At 44.0% G+C, this 17,636-nt stretch overlaps 1 protein-coding gene across 1 annotated transcript in view; it reads left to right on the top strand.

Moving 5' to 3' along the window:
* LOC123761236 (mucin-2-like) overlaps positions 1-16,950 on the top strand; it is a 24,685-nt gene extending 7,735 nt beyond the window's left edge. The window contains exon 2 of the mRNA XM_069329281.1: positions 13,499-16,950. Within this exon, the coding sequence (XP_069185382.1) occupies positions 13,499-16,950 (3,452 nt within the window). The remainder of the gene's footprint in view (positions 1-13,498) is intronic.
* Positions 16,951-17,636: the final 686 nt, after the last annotated feature.

Raw genomic sequence — 17,636 nt, 5'->3', positions numbered from 1 at the left:
ATACTATGTTTTAGTCTCTATAACACTTCAATGTCCCGACACATTGCATGTGTGTGTTGGTAGCTAAGCTTTCTCTCTCGTGCCAGGAAGCTGTCATTGTTTGTAAGGTTCTTCATATGTTTTTCAACATATGTAGATGAATGTTGTGTAGCAGTCACACGCTCAGGGAATTGTGCACATGTTTTAATGCTCGGCTTAAGGGTCTTTTTGAAGGGGTGATTCTGGTCGGTATTTCATCTTGAAATTATGTATTGGTTTGGCTTGGTTTCCAACTAGTAGATCCAAGCTCTTGAGCCATCAGCTGTGGGAGTGGGGCGTCTCATCATGGGCCACCAGCTGAGGGAGCGGGGCGTCTCATCTTGGGCCACCAGCTGTGGGAGCGGGGCGTCTCGTCTTGGAGTAATCTTTCTAACATTTGGTCTTCTAACATGACGATGGTGTTCCACACCCTGATGGCTTGGTGCTGTAGTCTGATATTTAGTGGTTGTGTGTTCAGGAGGTCACAGAGCTCCTGGATTGTTCCGTCACATGGTGGACGGTGTTTTGCTGCTCTTCTTAGTGCCCTTTTCACACTGCTCGTAATTTTTGCATGTTAGTTTTCCTTAAGGTGTGTGTAGTGGTACAGTGAATCTCTGTGGGAGCTCTAGTTCTGACATCATGCATTTTAAGCCTGTGTGCCAGACGTTGTCAAAATAATGACAGCCACAGAGTAGAGAACTGCTTAGATTCTGTGATAAATTTTCACTCAACCAGCAGATATCAGAGCCAACGAGAAACGAAAATATTCTATATCTGGTCTTTACAAACAATGAAGACATAATCAGGGACATTACGATATCAGATACCACGAACTCAGATCACAATCTCATTGAAATACAAACTACCATCAATACTCAGAATAGACTTAAAGCAATGATCAAGCGAGAGGGGTTATTCAGTAAATTCAGTTTTAATAATAAAAGGATAGACTGGGAGAACTTAACAGGGAACTTACAAACATTCCATGGGGAACTGTTCTAAGTAATACAAGTCCTACAGAAGGAGTAGAAAAACTGACTTCGGAAGCATATCAAGTCTGAAACATGTTCCTTTGAGGAAAGCCAGAAAAAGGTCCAATGTGGAAAGAGAACGCAGATGACACTATAAAAGAAAGAAAAAATAACGGAAATGCTTAAGTAGACACGACTTTCCCTACAACGAAGAAATAAATTAAATAGGGAGATTGAAGAAATCGAGCGGAAATTGAAACACTCATATCTAAGTGAAGAAAGGCAGTTAGAACAGAAAGCAATTCAGGAAATAAAGACAAATCCAAAATATTTCTTCACATATGCGAAATCAAGAGCAAAAACCACTGTCAGTATTGGACCTTTTCGTACGAGTGAAGGTTCATACACTGAGGATGACAAAGAAATTAGTGAAATCCTAAAAAAAAGCAGTATGAAGACATGTTTAGCACTCCAATAAACAACATGAAAGTGGACGATCCGGACAACCTCTTATGCGTGATATCCAAACCCCTGTAAATATAACTGATATCAACACGAGCGTGGCAGATTTTGAAAGGGAAATTGAAAACATGCCCATGCACTCAGCTCCGGGTCCAGATTCACGGAATTCAATATTTATAAAGAAATGCAAGGTACCAGTAGCACAGGCACTCAGTATAGTGTGGAGGAAGAGCTTGGACACTAGGGAGATACAGATACGCTTAAAGCAGCAGACATAGCCCCTCTACACAAGGGAGGGAGCAAAGCATTGGCAAAGAATTATAGACCAGTTGCACTAACGTCCCACATAATAAAAGTATTTTAGAGAGTGATCAGGACTCAGGTCACCAGTTCCATGGAGACCAATGACCTTCACAACCCAGGACAACATGGATTTAGAGCGGGAAGATCGTGCCTCTCACAGCTACTCGACCACTACGACAAAGCCACTAAGGCATTAGAAAAAACAGAATGCAGATGTAGTATACACGGACTTCGCAAAGGCATTCAATAAATGTGACTGTGCTGTGTTTTGTGTGCTATCATGAAGTGATAGCACACAAAATGAGGTCAATGGGAATAACCGGTAAAGTAGGACGTTGGATACTCAGTTTTCTGTCGAACAGAACACAAAGAGTAACAGTCAACCATATAAAATCGAGTCCAAGCGCAGTTAAAAGCTCTGTACCTCAGGGTACAGTCCTTGCACCACTGCTTTTCCTTATTCTCATATCAGATATAGACAAAATACAAGTCACAGCTTCGTATCATCCTTTGCAGATGACAAAATCAGCATGAAAATTACCTCTTTATTACTTATTAATATCTGTAATAAACTTTATTAATATCTGCTTGAAGATTGTCAATGTCTTCAGCCAGATATTAATAAAGTTTTCGACTGGGCAACAGAAAATAACATGATGTTTAACAGTGATAAATTCCAGGTACTCAAGTACGATAAAAATGAGGACCTTAAACATAATGCAGAGTACAAAACACAATCAAATGTGTCCATAGTAGGAAAGCAGCATGTAAAGGATTTGGGAATAATGATGTCTGACGACCTAACGTTTAGGGAGCATAACCAAGCAAATATTGCGTCAGCCAGGAAAATGATAGGATGGATTACGAGAACTTTCAAATCCAGGGATCCCATCACAATGGTTGTACTTTTCAAGTCACTTGTACTGTCCCGTCTTGAGTACTGCTCAATACTCACTTCCCCTTTCAGAGCAGGAGAGATTGCTGAAACAGAGGAATACAGAGAACATATACGGCACGCATAGACGCGATAAAGCACCTAAGTTATTGGGATCGTCTCAAAGCTCTCCAAATGTACTCACTAGAAAGAAGACGGGAGACATATCAAATAATATACACGTGGAAGATACTGGAGGGCCAGGTCCCAAGTCTACACAGTAAAAAACAACATACTAGAGTGAACGATATGGAAGAAAATGCAGAATAGAACCAGTGAAGAGCAGAGGTGCCATAGGCACAATCAGAGAACACTGTATAAACATCAGTGGTCCGCGGTTGTTCAACGTCCTCCCAGCGAGCATAAGAAATATTGCCGGAACAACCGTGGACATCTTCAAGAGAAAAGTAGATAATTTTCTCCAAGGAGTGCCGGACCAACCGGGCTGTGGTGGATATGTGGGCCTGCGGGCCGTTGCAAGCAACAGCCTAGTGGACCAAGCTCTCGTAAGTCAATCCTGGCCTCTAGTCAGGCTTGGGGAGTAGAACTACTCCCAGAACCCCATCAAGCAGGTATCAAACAGATATATTCTGATACATCTTTGAGCACTGAATTACATTGCTCTTATTTCGTCATGGCACTGGCAATATGCTGATATGTCGGAGGGCTGTGGCTGTATGGGTCCCTCTGTGGCTTATAAACCCATGTTGTCCTGTGTATACTTTTGTTCCTCTTCCATTTATTTCACAAGTCTGTGGTAAATTATTTTCTCGACTATTTTGCCGGGTACGTCGAGAAGGGAAATTCGTCTGTGATTTTATGTTTGGTTTGGGGGGTTTTCCCAGCTTAGAAATAACTGTGACGGTGTCATTGTGATGAGAACAGTCCGGATGCAGCAGCTGCATTTAATATTCATGTATGTTATTACTGCTATAAATGGGTACGCAAGACGCCACCCGATGACGTGCCTCGCATGGCGTCTCCCGCTCACTTGCGTCTAACGGTGAGGGGCGCTGATCGTGCCACCCCTTCCATGCCTTTTCCCTCCGTGTCGCCCCCCTCCGTTCCACCCCCTCCGTGACTCCCCCTCCGTGCCTTCCCTTCTGTGCCTCCCCCTCCGTGTCTCTCTCTCCGTGCCTCAACCTCCCTGGCCCTGACCGTGCATGTTGGCTCCACTGGTATTGACACACGTGACGTGGGCTGGTGGAGTGTTGTCGCCGGCAGCAGGAGGTGAAGTCACCAGCCTCCTGTGTACTCTTCACTTTGCTCTTCTCGTGGACACACACGGCTCAATGTGTGTGTGCTCACCTGCCACGGTCTGCAACGGCAAGTTCTAGTTCTCTGGCTACCGCCTCCTAGCTATTAGCGTTCCGTTTGCTAGCCTTTGGAACCCCGTCTCCTAGCAATTTGGTTCCTATATCCTAGTTCATTAGGCCCGCCTCTTAGCTCTTTGGGTCCTGTTTCCTAGCTCTTCGGGGCCTGCCTCCTAGCTCTTCGGGGCCTGCCTCCTAGCTCTTAGGGGCCTGCCTCCTAGCTTTTTGGTGCGGCCGTTTTAGCTCTTGGAGTCCTCCTTCTAGTTCTTCGGGGTCCCGCTTCCAAGCTCTCTGCATCTAGGGTTTTGTTTCATCGTCGTATTTGCCCTTGAAACTGTAGATGTGTGCCTGGGAGCGGTCCGCTTGCCTAGGGCGTGCCTCGCCCCCACTGGTGTTTGACCGCCCGCGTGACCATGCCCACCAAGCAACACACTGACAAGGCTGCACACCTAAGATTGCAACACTCACTGTTGCCTCGAGATTTTCTCCAGACTCACATTCGCCTATTTTGCCTCACTTGTACTCATCTTCTCAACACACAGGGACAATGATAGCGGGATCTGGAGCGTATGAAGTGGCGTAATACGCAAAGACTCTCCCTGTTAATGAAAGTAATTTAAAAGGGATATTAGCTGGTTCCTGTTGTGTTGGTCATGCATATGTGTACTCGTAGTGTACACTAGGGTACACTAGGGCTGCCCAGGTACCAGGCAGAGAGCACAGCACCTGCTGCCAATGAGCCACAGGAAACATGATGGCACACCCTCCCAGGTGTGCCATCATGAGAGAACTCGCTGGGAGAACCTCGCCACAAACAAGAACTTCCACATCCGGGTGTAAGAATATGACAGCGAGAAGTGTGTTCTCGAAGACGCTAAGTGGCAGACCTGCATTTACTACACAACAATAACTGTCGCATTACTCAATAATACACAACCCAGACACACAAACACTTGCGACATCCCCAGCACACAGCATGAGGCCCCGGTGGACACCAACACCTGTCCACCATCATGTATCATTCCCACACCAGCAGCACAACCACACACAAGCCACCACAACCACACACACACAAGCCACCACAACCTACACCCCAACCGCCCTCCCCGCCAGTGCTGAGGTCAACACCACAACCTCCCAGTATACCATTATGTAGTTTACACTATACAGGCATTTCTGCTTCTATACTCTAGTTAAAACTGCTTCCCAAGCTGGGGTCCATGTCCCCTTGGAGGGGCGGGGGCGTTCTTGCAATATGTTGGGGCCATAGGTTGAGGCAGTGTATAGGTTATAATACCAGAGGGCCAGGGACAGGGTGACAGGGTGACTCTCTACTGGGTGTAGGTGTGCTGGGTGTAGGGGGCATTAATGTGGACGCTCTATGAAAAGGGGTACCGCCAGTAAAGAGTTTGGGCGCCAGTGTGTAAGACCAGTACGAGGCCTCACCGGTACTCCCCGGTCTTACCCACCACCAGGTGGTGCCAGTGGACCTAGCCCACTACCTGGGCTAGGTCCTGGCACTATCTCTCTTACTATCTCTGGCACTGAGATGTCTGTGAGTAATGTCAGAGATTACTATGTAGTCGCAATGCCTTGGCGCTTTCTCCTGATAGTTCCCCTCACTTCTGACACTGTCCCTGGTACTGTCCTTGGCACTGTCCTTGGTACTGTCCCTGGCACTGTCTCTGGCACTGTCCCTAATACTGGCCCTCTGGTACTGTCTCTGACAATGTCTCTGGCATTGTCTCTGGCAGTTTCTGGCACTGCTTCTCGCATGAAAGAAATGTGGACACTTGTATACCATGCGAGGAGAGGCAGGTGTTCCCTGCCTGCCTCAGTCATCACCAGTGGGTGATCCAACTCACTCATGCTCGGTACATCTTTTATTTTTACCCTCGGAAAAAAAAGTGTATATTCACCCACTGGTTGTGTGAGTGAAGATAGTGGGTAGCAGCCTGTACAACACCTCCCAGGAGGGCAGAAAAGTCACTGGGGTTTTCATCTTGTCATTGTTATCCATCCGTCTGCAAGTTCCTTCAAGGTGAAGGTGCAGGCTGCCATCACCTGTCCGCCGGTAAGCCGTGGCCTCAGTCCGGCGCCAAGGGTCAAGGAGACTGAGCAACATACATAATCGTATAGTTTAGCGAATTCTTATTTTATTATGTAAATGATGTTTTCACATCCTTTCCTCCGTTATCATTGTGCATTTTCCCCTTCCATAATCTGAAGAATGACTTGGATCACTCTGTTTGTATTACCATACCTATATATATGTATATATCTATGTATTTACGTATTTATCTATTTACGTATGTATGTTAGCCTAGCATTTTAAAAGCACCGAATCACCTTCTGTGGTTGATTGTTCAATAAACCCTTGAACTATATGTTTAACACATCTCTAACCCTGTCCATGGAGGACAGAAGAAAATGTATATATGCTGGTTAGCATTGTAAATGTGTGGCCACGTCTGTGGTAGAAAATAATAAAAATAAAAAAAAAATAAAAAAAAATTACCATACCTTGCAGAGTGGTTCATGATATTAATGGAAGTGCAAGTTCTCTTCTTCTTGAATTGGATCCTAAGTAAACTATATATGTATAATGATAGCATATAAATAAGTCGAGGCTAAACATTATTATGTACATGTATGCTTTTCTAGTAACCAGGAGAGCCCAGTTTTACCTCTTTACAAGAGGTGTAGTTGGTGCGAGGCTTCGCTTCCCACGATGACTGGACAACTGTTGGTGGTCGGCGGCCAACTCGTCCTCGCCAATAATGAATTGCATTTTGATGTCAAAATCCCCCAACGCACAAAATATGATGCACTATAAATCACAGTGGCTCACAATCACGTTTTCTATGCCTAAGTCCATCGGTTTGGCTAGGTTAGGGCAATTTAGTGAGCCCGTCCTCAGAGTACAGTGAGGCGAGACACCAAACCCATTCTTACACCAACTGGATGTTGTTGTTAAAGATTCGCTACCTGGAACAAAGTTCCAAGTAGCACGGGCTATGGTGAGCCCGTAGATATTTGCCAACTGGATATTTACCTGGATATTTGTGATGGGCTGAAAGAATATTATGATTCCTATAGCAGCCTGTTTGTAAATTGGCAAATTAACCTGTGTCCAAAGAAGATAATATTCTTAAGTGATAATTTTATTTTATCATAAATTGTTTGTTTAAAATATAAAAAGCCTATGCTTAACTCGTCTTTGAAAAGGTCTAAAAATGTAGTTTTCTGTAAATATAATTCTAAGGGATACTCAAATAGTTTTTGAAATTCAAATTTCACATTTTGAAGATAATACACAGTATTAACGTAACCAAACATAATGAAACCTAACCTAACCCAACCTAACCTTAATCTAACCATGACTAGTAAACAGATAACAGCAATAATGACTTAGTGGTTTTGATGTGATTACCACTAGGGGATTTCCTCTCTGAAGAGAGGTTATAAATTATGAAATTTTTGTGACGTGACAACTTAAGATGACGGAGTATATTGTTGACGGTTAGACTAGGCTATAGTGATGTGTCTTGCATCTAGCTTTGACGTGAGCACTTGGTGATGATAATTAGTGTTGATGACCGCCGCTAGGGTGATGTGACCACTTGGTGGTGATGACTAGTGTTGATGACAGCCGCTAGGGTGATGTGACCACTTGGGGGTGATGACTAGTGTTGATGACAGCCGCTAGGATGATGTGACCACTTGGTGGTGATGACTAGTGTTGATGACCGCCGCTAGGGTGATGTGACCACTTGGTGATGATGACTAGTGTTGATGACCGCCGCTAGGGTGATGTGACCACTTGGTGGTGATGACTAGTGTTGATGACAGCCGCTAGGATGATGTGACCACTTGGTGATGATGACTAGTGTTGATGACCGCCGCTAGGGTGATGTGACAACTGCCCCAGGTAACTGGCAGGGGACATGTTAGATTGGTTTGTGTTTCCTCAGGAATCTCTATATCCCAACCCGTCTTAAAGTACCTTGCAGTTGACTGGTGGTTGGTGGGGGTGTCGACACGAGTAATATCTCTCGTTAGTGGTGGCAGCGAGGAAGCAGAAGAGGGGAGGAAGGGCGTCACTGACTTTCCGATCATAAATTAAGCTGGACCACTTGTACGCCCGCCCGCCCGCAGCCCGGTCATACGCCCACAGTGTCCTGTCAACATACGCCCACAATGTCCTGTCAACATTTCTTTTGTTTTAAATTTCTTTATGTGTGCTTTGTCTGGCTACCGGAAGTAGCATATAATGGTACAGTAAATTCAATCTGGATACAATCACTAACGTCAATCGTGATGTACCTGCAGTACCCTCGCCGTGACTACCGTACCGTGTGGTGCGGTACCTCCAGTACCCTCACTGTACACTGTACCGCTGGAATGATCAAAATTATCCAGAGAATCGAAAGGAAAGGTCGATGTCGAAAAATGTCACAGGAACTTGTCGACCACACAAAACACGGCCGGTATAACTCCAATTTAAAAAAAAATAAAAATTGCCGTTAAAATGTAAAAAAAAAAGAAAGAAAAGTAATGCTTTAACTATTTTGTGCATTGATCGATCATTGTAAAGTGCGTCTCTCGCACTCTGTCAATATATCTAAGAGAGAGAGAATGTCTGTCTATCTGTCAAGGGTTGGAAGTCCGATGCTTGGGACTCAACCTGCAGGGGGGAATGGTCTAGGGCACGGGACAGACATAGACAGGTCCAGGTCGCCAGAATTCAAGAGGAAACAGCATGCCTGGGTCACATTGGGACCCCTACGACGATTTTTACCACTGCCCGCTGGAATATTTTAAAAGCATGAATGCAATTTACTTTTTTCTCACAGTAATATACCCCCCAATATTCACTGGTCTCGGGAAAATTTACATACATTTGCTGTTATTCATACTTTGGTCATAAATCATACTTAGCATAAAATAAATGATCCTCCCAAAGCTCCAAAGACTTTCTCAAGCCCTGCCCCCCTTTCTCAAAACAAACAGGCATCTATTATATTTTGTAATGTTTCACACCACTAGGCTCCTCCCACTGGTGGATCACCCACACGCCAATGGTAGACTATTATATTACTTTTATACAAGAGCCGGACAGAAAGATAATCAGCAAAATGACAGAGATAGGCCTGCTATGAGACCGGGTTGACCAGGGCAAAGAAACGGACAGGAAAACAAACAGAAAAACAGACAGGTTGACAACACCCAGAAACAGAGGCAAACTTAGAGAGAAACAGAAATAGGGAGAGAAGGAAGAAGGAGGGATGTTTGAAGAAAGGGAAGAATAGAGATGTTTGAAAAGAGGGAAGGAGATAAGGGGGAGAGGGTGGAGACAGGTAGAGAGGGGAAGAAGAAGTGAGAGAGGGGGAAAATTGGGAGAGAGGGACGTGAAATGTGAGACGGGAGAAAGGTGAAGAGGGAGAGAGGGAAGGAGAGAGCAACGAAGTTGGAGAGGGTGGGGGGAGATGAGAGAGAGAGTGGAGAGGGGAAGAGAGACCCGGACATCTGTCATCTGACTTAGAAATGGCGAATGAATTTAATAGCTTCTTTTCATCGATTGGTGCTACCCTTGCAAGTAAAATCCCACTGACTCAGACACATATCAACACATATCTCTCAGGCAGCTATCCAAACTCTCTTCTCCTCTCACCAGTCAGCCCGACAGATGTTGTGTCCATCATACACTCACTAAAAACCAAAGCTGGGAACATCAGTGAAATTCCATCCATTGTATACAAGAGCGCCTCCCATGCCCTTGCGCCACCTATAGCTCTGCTGTTCAACAAATCCCTTGAGTGTCATACCTTCCCTGATATCCTTAAAAAAGCAAGAGTAACGCCAGTTCATAAAGTAGGTAATCCGGCAGACATAAACAACTATAGACCAATATCGAACCTACCCATACTATCAAAAATATTTGAAAAAATTATCTACAAACAGCTCTACTCCTATCTCGTAAAATTAGACATTCTTAGCCCCTGTCAGTTTGGATTCCGCTCTCAAAAGAGTACCAACGATACAATTATTAGTCTCTTTGATATAATTTACTCAGCTCTTGACAAAAATGAGTTTCCAATTGGACTCTTCATTGACCTGAGAAAGGCCTTTGATACTGTTAATCACGATTACCTCTTAAGTAAACTCCATCATTATGGAATCCGAGGCCATGCACTAGACTATATCCAATCCTATCTTAGTGATAGACACCAATGTGTAGCCATCAATAATATAATCTCTCCCATTCTACCAATAACTGTTGGAGTGCCACAGGGCAGCATCTTGGGACCTCTTCTTTTTCTTATATACATTAATGGTCTGCCTAATGTCTCTAACATTCTGAAACCTATTTTGTTTGCTGATGATATTACCCTCATCTACTCCAACCCCAACCCACATACACTAAATGGTGTTGTTAATAATGAACTAAAAAAAGTCCACTTATGGATGTCAACCAACAAACTAACACTTAACATAGAAAAGACCTACTACATCCTATTCGGAAGCAAATCTACAAATGCAATTCAGCTTCAGATTGACAATGTAAACATTAGCAATCAAAATGATGGAAAGTTTCTTGGCATATTCCTAGACAAGAGACTCAACTTCAGTACCCACATACAACACATAACTAAGAAAGTCTCTAAAACAGTTGGTATACTCTCCAAAATCAGATATTATGTTCCTAACTCTGCTCTCATCTCTCTATATTATGCACTAATCTATCCCTATCTCAACTATGGTATCTGTGCATGGGGTTCAACCACTGCAAACCACCTCAAGTCCATCATCACCCAGCAAAAATCTGCTATCAGAATAATATCAAATTCTGCTTTCAGACAACACACAGCCCCCTTGTTTAACTCCCTAAACATGCTAAACATAATCTCACTCCACAAATTCTCTTGTGTCAACTACATTTACAAAACCCTGTTCTTAAATGCAAATCCTTGTCTGAAGCTCTTCTTGGACAGATGTAATAGGACCCATTATCACCACACCAGAAATAAATATCTCTTTGATATCCCCAGAGTTAAACTTAATCTGTGTAAACACTCTATGCAAATAAAGGGTCCCAGTTTATGGAACTCACTCCCTACTGAATTGAAAAGCTGTCCAACTTTTACATCATTCAAAATCAATACTAAAAAGTACCTAATTTCATCTTCATAGTTTTTCACTTTTTGCCTTAAAATTGCACTGTATCAATTGCTACCCAATCTCCCAACCTTTATGTTCCCAATTTGAACATCTTTACCATTGTGATCATTGCTGTTTTCTTATATGTGCTGCCAATCTGTTGTATGGTGTTTATAAATCTTATTTATCTGTATCTTTTGCTACCCAGTCTCCCAATCTTTATGTACCCAATCTGAACATCTTTACCATTGTGATCATTGCTGTCTTATATGTGCTGTCAATCTGCTGTATGGTGTCTATTAACCTTGTTTAAATTACTAATCAAGCTGTCAATGTAATCAATCAGAGCTTTAATATAACAATGTGCTTTAATATACCTACTTATCTCTCTCATCTCATTTTTCTCTTGTAATGTATCTTTATCATTTATCAATTCTGATTGAAATTACCTACTTAAAATTATCTGCTAGATTAAGGACCTGCCCGAAACGCTGCGCGTACTAGTGGCTTTACAAGAATGTAAATACTGTACTATCCAATGTATTCTCACAAACCCAATGTACCTTCTTGTATATATATAAATAAATAAATAAATAAATAAATAAAGTAGAGAGGGAAGAGACGAGAGATTGGGAGAGAGGTGTGAGATGGTATGTTGAGGGAGAGCGGGATAGAAAGGTGAAGGCGGGAGAGAGGAAGAGGGAAGGAGAAGAGGAGAGGAGAGGACAGGACAGGACAGGAGAGAGGAGAGGAGATGGTAGGGAAAATTTGAAAGGAGGATAGGGAAAGCGAGATGAATGAGAGAGAGAGAGAGAGAGAGAGAGAGAGAGAGAGAGAGAGAGAGAGAGAGAGAGAGAGAGAGAGAGAGAGAGAGAGAGAGAGAGAGAGAGAGAGAGAGAGGGGGGGGGGAGGGGGGATAGGAGGAGGAAAGAGATACCCGGGAGCAGCCGGTTAACCCCCCCCCCCCCAAAAAAAAAAAAAATATATATATATATATATATATATATATATATATATATATATATATATATAATAAATGTGTGTGTATATATATGTATGTTGTAGCCAATAGCTTAAAAAATCTAACATTTAATTTTTTCTATAGCGGAATTATGAAATTTTTCGTTACATTACATATGTTTGGGATATTTTTTGAGTAAAAACTAGCATAGAAATTTTACCAATCCTAACCTACCTAACCGAACCTACTTAACCTAATCTTCTTCCTCTAACTTAACCCATCCTAATGTAACGTAACTTATCATAACCTAACTGAGCCTATTTAACCTAACCTACCTGATTCTACTTAACCTAACCTAACCTAACCTAATCTAACCTATCCTAATCTAACCTAAACTACCTAACCTAACCTATCCTAATGTAATGTAACTTATCCTAACCTACCTAACTGAGCCTACTTCATTGAACCTACGTACCTAATTGAACCTACCTAACCTAACCTATCCTAATCGAACTTAAAATATCCTAACCTAACCTATTTAACCTAACCTACCTAACGTATCCTAAGCTAACATAACCTATTTTATCCTAATCTATCCTAACCTATGCTAACCTACCTAACCAAACTTCTCCTATCCTAACCTACCTAGCCTAACCTATCCTAACCTACCTAGCCTTACATATCAGAACAATCATTAATTCATGTTCCTAATATATCAAAATCGTTTAGAATGATCATTGGAAGAAATATTTGAAAATGTCAAAAATTGTTAGGCCTGTTAGGCAAATCGGGCCTTGCTTATTTAACCACGTATTGCGGTTCTGCCTATTCTCTCTCTCTCTCTCTCTCTCTCTCTCTCTCTCTCTCTCTCTCTCTCTCTCTCTCTCTCTCTCACACACACACACACACACAGTCATGTTTTTATAGTTCCGGAAATGGGTGGAGAACTACTGGCCAAACAACTATCTTATCTACAGTGAATTTACTTCATAATGGGGGCTTGCAGTGATAAAAAAAAATTACTGCATAATTCTGCACTAACCCGTAGAGCGCATTATTTCGAGTGCGTCAGAGTACCAGGCTACACAGAGGGACCAAACATTGTGCCAGGAGCCGTCATCACGCACATACAATCATTCATAACAATCGTTCCTAGCAATCATTCATAACAATCATTCATGACAATTATTTATAACAGTCATTCATAACTTTTATCCACAGCAATCATTCATGACATGCACATACATCATTCATAACAAGGGCTCTCATCTCTTAATTCCCCCCGGACTGAAAACGAAATAGTACATTTAGTCCTGTAAACAGCGCCAGAAGTCCTATACACAGTTGCCTCCACATAGTACCGGTAGTCCTGTAGACAGTACCAGTAGTCCTGTAGACAGTACCGGTAGTCCTGCAAACAGTACCAGTAGTTCTGCAGACAGTACCAGTAGTCCTGTAGACAGTACCAGTAGTCCTGTAGACAGTACCAGTAGTCCTGTAGACAGTACCAGTAGTCCTGTAGACAGTGCCGGTAGTCCTGTAGACAGTACCGGTAGTCCTGTAGACAGTACCAGTAGTCCTGTAGACAGTACCAGTAGTCCTGTAGACAGTACCGGTAGTCCTGCAGACTGTACCAGTAGTCCTGCAGACAGTACCAGTAGTCCTGCAGACAGTACCGGTAGTCCTGTAGACAGTACCAGTAGTCCTGTAGACAGTACCATTAGTCCTGCAGACAGTACCGGTAGTCCTGTAGACAGTACCGGTAGTCCTGTAGACAGTACCAGTAGTCCTGTAGACAGTACCAGTAGTCCTGCAGACAGTACCAGTAGTCCTGCAGACAGTACCAGTAGTCCTGCAGATAGTACCGGTAGTCCTGCAGACAGTACCGGTAGTCCTGTAGACAGTACCAGTAGTCCTGTAGACAGTACCATTAGTCCTGCAGACAGTACCGGTAGTCCTGTAGACAGTACCAGTAGTCCTGTAGACAGTACCAGTAGTCCTGCAGACAGTACCAGTAGTCCTGCAGACAGTACCAGTAGTCCTGCAGACAGTACCAGTAGTCCTGCAGACAGTACCAGTAGTCCTGCAGACAGTACCAGTAGTCCTGTAGACAGTACCTGTAGTCCTGCAGACAGTACCAATAGTCCTGTAGACAGTACCAGTAGTCCTGCAGACAGTACCTGTAGTCCTGCAGACAGTACCAATAGTCCTGCAGACAGTACCAGTAGTCCTGTAGACAGTACCAGTAGTCCTGCAGACAGTACCTGTAGTCCTACAGACAGTACCAGTAGTCCCGTAGACAGTACCAGTAGTCCTGCAGACAGTACCAGTAGTCCTGTAGACAGTACCAGTAGTCCTACAGACAGTACCAGTAGTCCTGTAGACAGTACCAGTAGCCCTGCAGACAGTACCTGTAGTCCTGCAGATAGTACCAGTAGTCCTGCAGACAGTACCAGTAGTCCTGTAGACAGTACCAGTAGTCCTACAGACAGTACCAGTAGTCCTACAGACAGTACCAGTAGTCCTGTAGACAGTACCGGTAGTCCTGTAGACAGTACCAGTAGTCTTGTAGACAGTACCAGTAGTCCTGCAGACAGTACCAGTAGTCCTACAGATAGTACCAGTAGTCCTGTAGACAGTACCAGTAGTCCTGTAGACAGTACCAGTAGTCCTACAGACAGTACCAGTAGTCCTGTAGACAGTACCTGTAGTCCTGCAGACAGTACCTGTAGTCCTGCAGATAGTACCAGTAGTCCTGCAGACAGTACCAGTAGTCTTGTAGACAGTACCAGTAGTCCTGCAGACAGTACCTGTAGTCCTGCAGACAGTACCAGTAGTCCTGTAGATTGTACCAGTAGTCCTGCAGACAGTACCAGTAGTCCTGTAGACAGTACCAGTAGTCCTACAGACAGTACCAGTAGTCCTGTAGACAGTACCAGTAGTCCTGCAGACAGTACCAGTAGTCCTGCAGACAGTACCAGTAGTCCTACAGACAGTACCAGTAGTCTTGTAGACAGTACCAGTAGTCCTGTACACAGTACCAGTAGTCCTGTAGACAGTACCAGTAGTCCTGCAGACAGTACCAGTAGTCCTACAGACAGTACCAGTAGTCCTGCAGACAGTACCAGTAGTCCTGTAGACAGTACCAGTAGTCCTGCAGACAGTACCGGTAGTCCTGCAGACAGTACCAGTAGTCCTGTAGACTGTACCAGTAGTCCTGCAGACAGTACCAGTAGTCCTGCAGACAGTACCAGTAGTCCTACAGACAGTACCAGTAGTCTTGTAGACAGTACCAGTAGTCCTGTACACAGTACCAGTAGTCCTGCAGACAGTACCAGTAGTCCTGCAGACAGTACCAGTAGTCCTGCAGACAGTACCTGTAGTCCTGCAGATAGTACCAGTAGTCCTGCAGACAGTACCAGTAGTCTTGTAGACAGTACCAGTAGTCCTGCAGACAGTACCAGTAGTCCTGCAGACAGTACCTGTAGTCCTGTAGACAGTACCAGTAGTCCTGCAGACAGTACCTGTAGTCCTGCAGACAGTACCAGTAGTCTTGTAGACAGTACCTGTGGTCCTGCAGACAGTACCTGTAGTCCTGCAGATAGTACCAGTAGTCCTGCAGACAGTACCAGTAGTCCTGTAGACAGTACCGGTAGTCCTGCAGACAGTACCAGTAGTCCTGTAGACAGGACCAGTAGTCCTGCAGACAGTACCTGTAGTCCTGCAGATAGTACCAGTAGTCCTGCAGACAGTACCAGTAGTCTTGTAGACAGTACCAGTAGTCCTGCAGACAGTACCAGTAGTCTTGTAGACAGTACCAGTAGTCCTGCAGACAGTACCAGTAGTCCTACAGACAGTACCAGTAGTCCTGCAGACAGTACCAGTAGTCCTGCAGATAGTACCAGTAGTCCTGCAGACAGTACCAGTAGTCTTGTAGACAGTACCAGTAGTCCTGCAGACAGTACCAGTAGTCTTGTAGACAGTACCAGTAGTCTTGTAGACAGTACCAGTAGTCCTGCAGATAGTACCAGTAGTCCTGCAGATAGTACCAGTAGTCCTGTAGACAGTACCAGTAGTCTTGTAGACAGTACCAGTAGTCCTGCAGACAGTACCAATAGTCCTACAGACAGTACCAGTAGTCCTACAGACAGTACCAGTAGTCCTGTAGACAGTACCAGTAGTCCTGCAGATAGTACCAGTAGTCCTGCAGACAGTACCAATAGTCCTGCAGACAGTACCAGTAGTCCTGCAGATAGTACCAGTAGTCCTGTAGACAGTACCAGTAGTCTTGTAGACAGTACCAGTAGTCCTGCAGACAGTATCAATAGTCCTGCAGACAGTACCAGTAGTCCTGTAGACAGTACCAGTAGTCCTACAGACAGTACCAGTAGTCCTGTAGACAGTACCGGTAGTCCTGCAGACAGTACCTGTAGTCCTGCAGACAGTACCAGTAGTCCTGTAGACAGTACCAGTAGTCCTGCAGACAGTACCAATAGTCCTGTAGACAGTACCAGTAGTCCTGCAGACAGTACCAATAGTCCTGCAGACAGTACCAGTAGTCCTGTACACAGTACCAGTAGTCCTGTAAACAGTACCAGTAGTCCTGTACACAGTACCAGTAGTCCTGTACACAGTACCAGTAGTCCTGTAAACAGTACCAGTAGTCCTGTAGACAGTACCAGTAGTCCTGCAGACAGTGCCAGTAGTCCTGCAGACAGTACCAGTAGTCCTGTAAACAGTACCAGTAGTCCTGTACACAGTACCAGTAGTCCTGTAAACAGTACCAGTAGTCCTGTACACAGTACCAGTAGTCCTGTTGACAGCTAAGATAACCTTCCCTCACACCGTACTGGTGACGATGACCCTGGAGTCCATCTTCCTGGTGGAAACTCAGCTGCTAGGAGTACCACTCTACCAAATGTCAAGACGACATAATTGTTACGTCAGGGCTTAAGCCATCAGGAAGAAGGTGGCGTGTGCAGACGCTGGTATTTTCAGCTCTGTAGCGCCTCATCGTGGCTTGGTCTTCCCTCGCTGCAGACAGGAAGCCTGTAGGCTTCTTGCGGGAGTTATAAAACGCCTGGCTTTATCCAGGATGCGAACTGGAAGAAACATCATTTAACTAACAGACGTTGTCACAGCTCGTTTAAGACTTGGCTATAAGTATCTTTCTGGCAGTTGGGCTTGTATTGGGATCTGGATGAAGTAAAGTGTAAAGTGTGTGGACACAGACAAGGACACACTTGAGCATTACATCGTAAATTGAAAAAACTTGAGCCATTTGAGAGATAAACCTAAACTCACGCTGTATGAAATAGCAAAACAACTTATTATTAAAAATAAAATACCTGAAATCCTTGCACTGTATCCATGTTTCGCTTCCAGAAGATAAGCGACATATGAGATTAAGAAACAAAACAGTGTAGTGTGAAGCCTAATAATAATTATCAACAACTTTTCAATGACCCTGTCATTGACCTCCATAGTTAAAAAAGCTAAATAATAGCAAATGA

Source organism: Procambarus clarkii, chromosome 22 (assembly GCF_040958095.1).
Source record: "Procambarus clarkii isolate CNS0578487 chromosome 22, FALCON_Pclarkii_2.0, whole genome shotgun sequence".
Classification (NCBI taxonomy): domain Eukaryota; kingdom Metazoa; phylum Arthropoda; class Malacostraca; order Decapoda; family Cambaridae; genus Procambarus; species Procambarus clarkii.
This window is presented reverse-complemented; position numbering and strand designations above follow the sequence as displayed.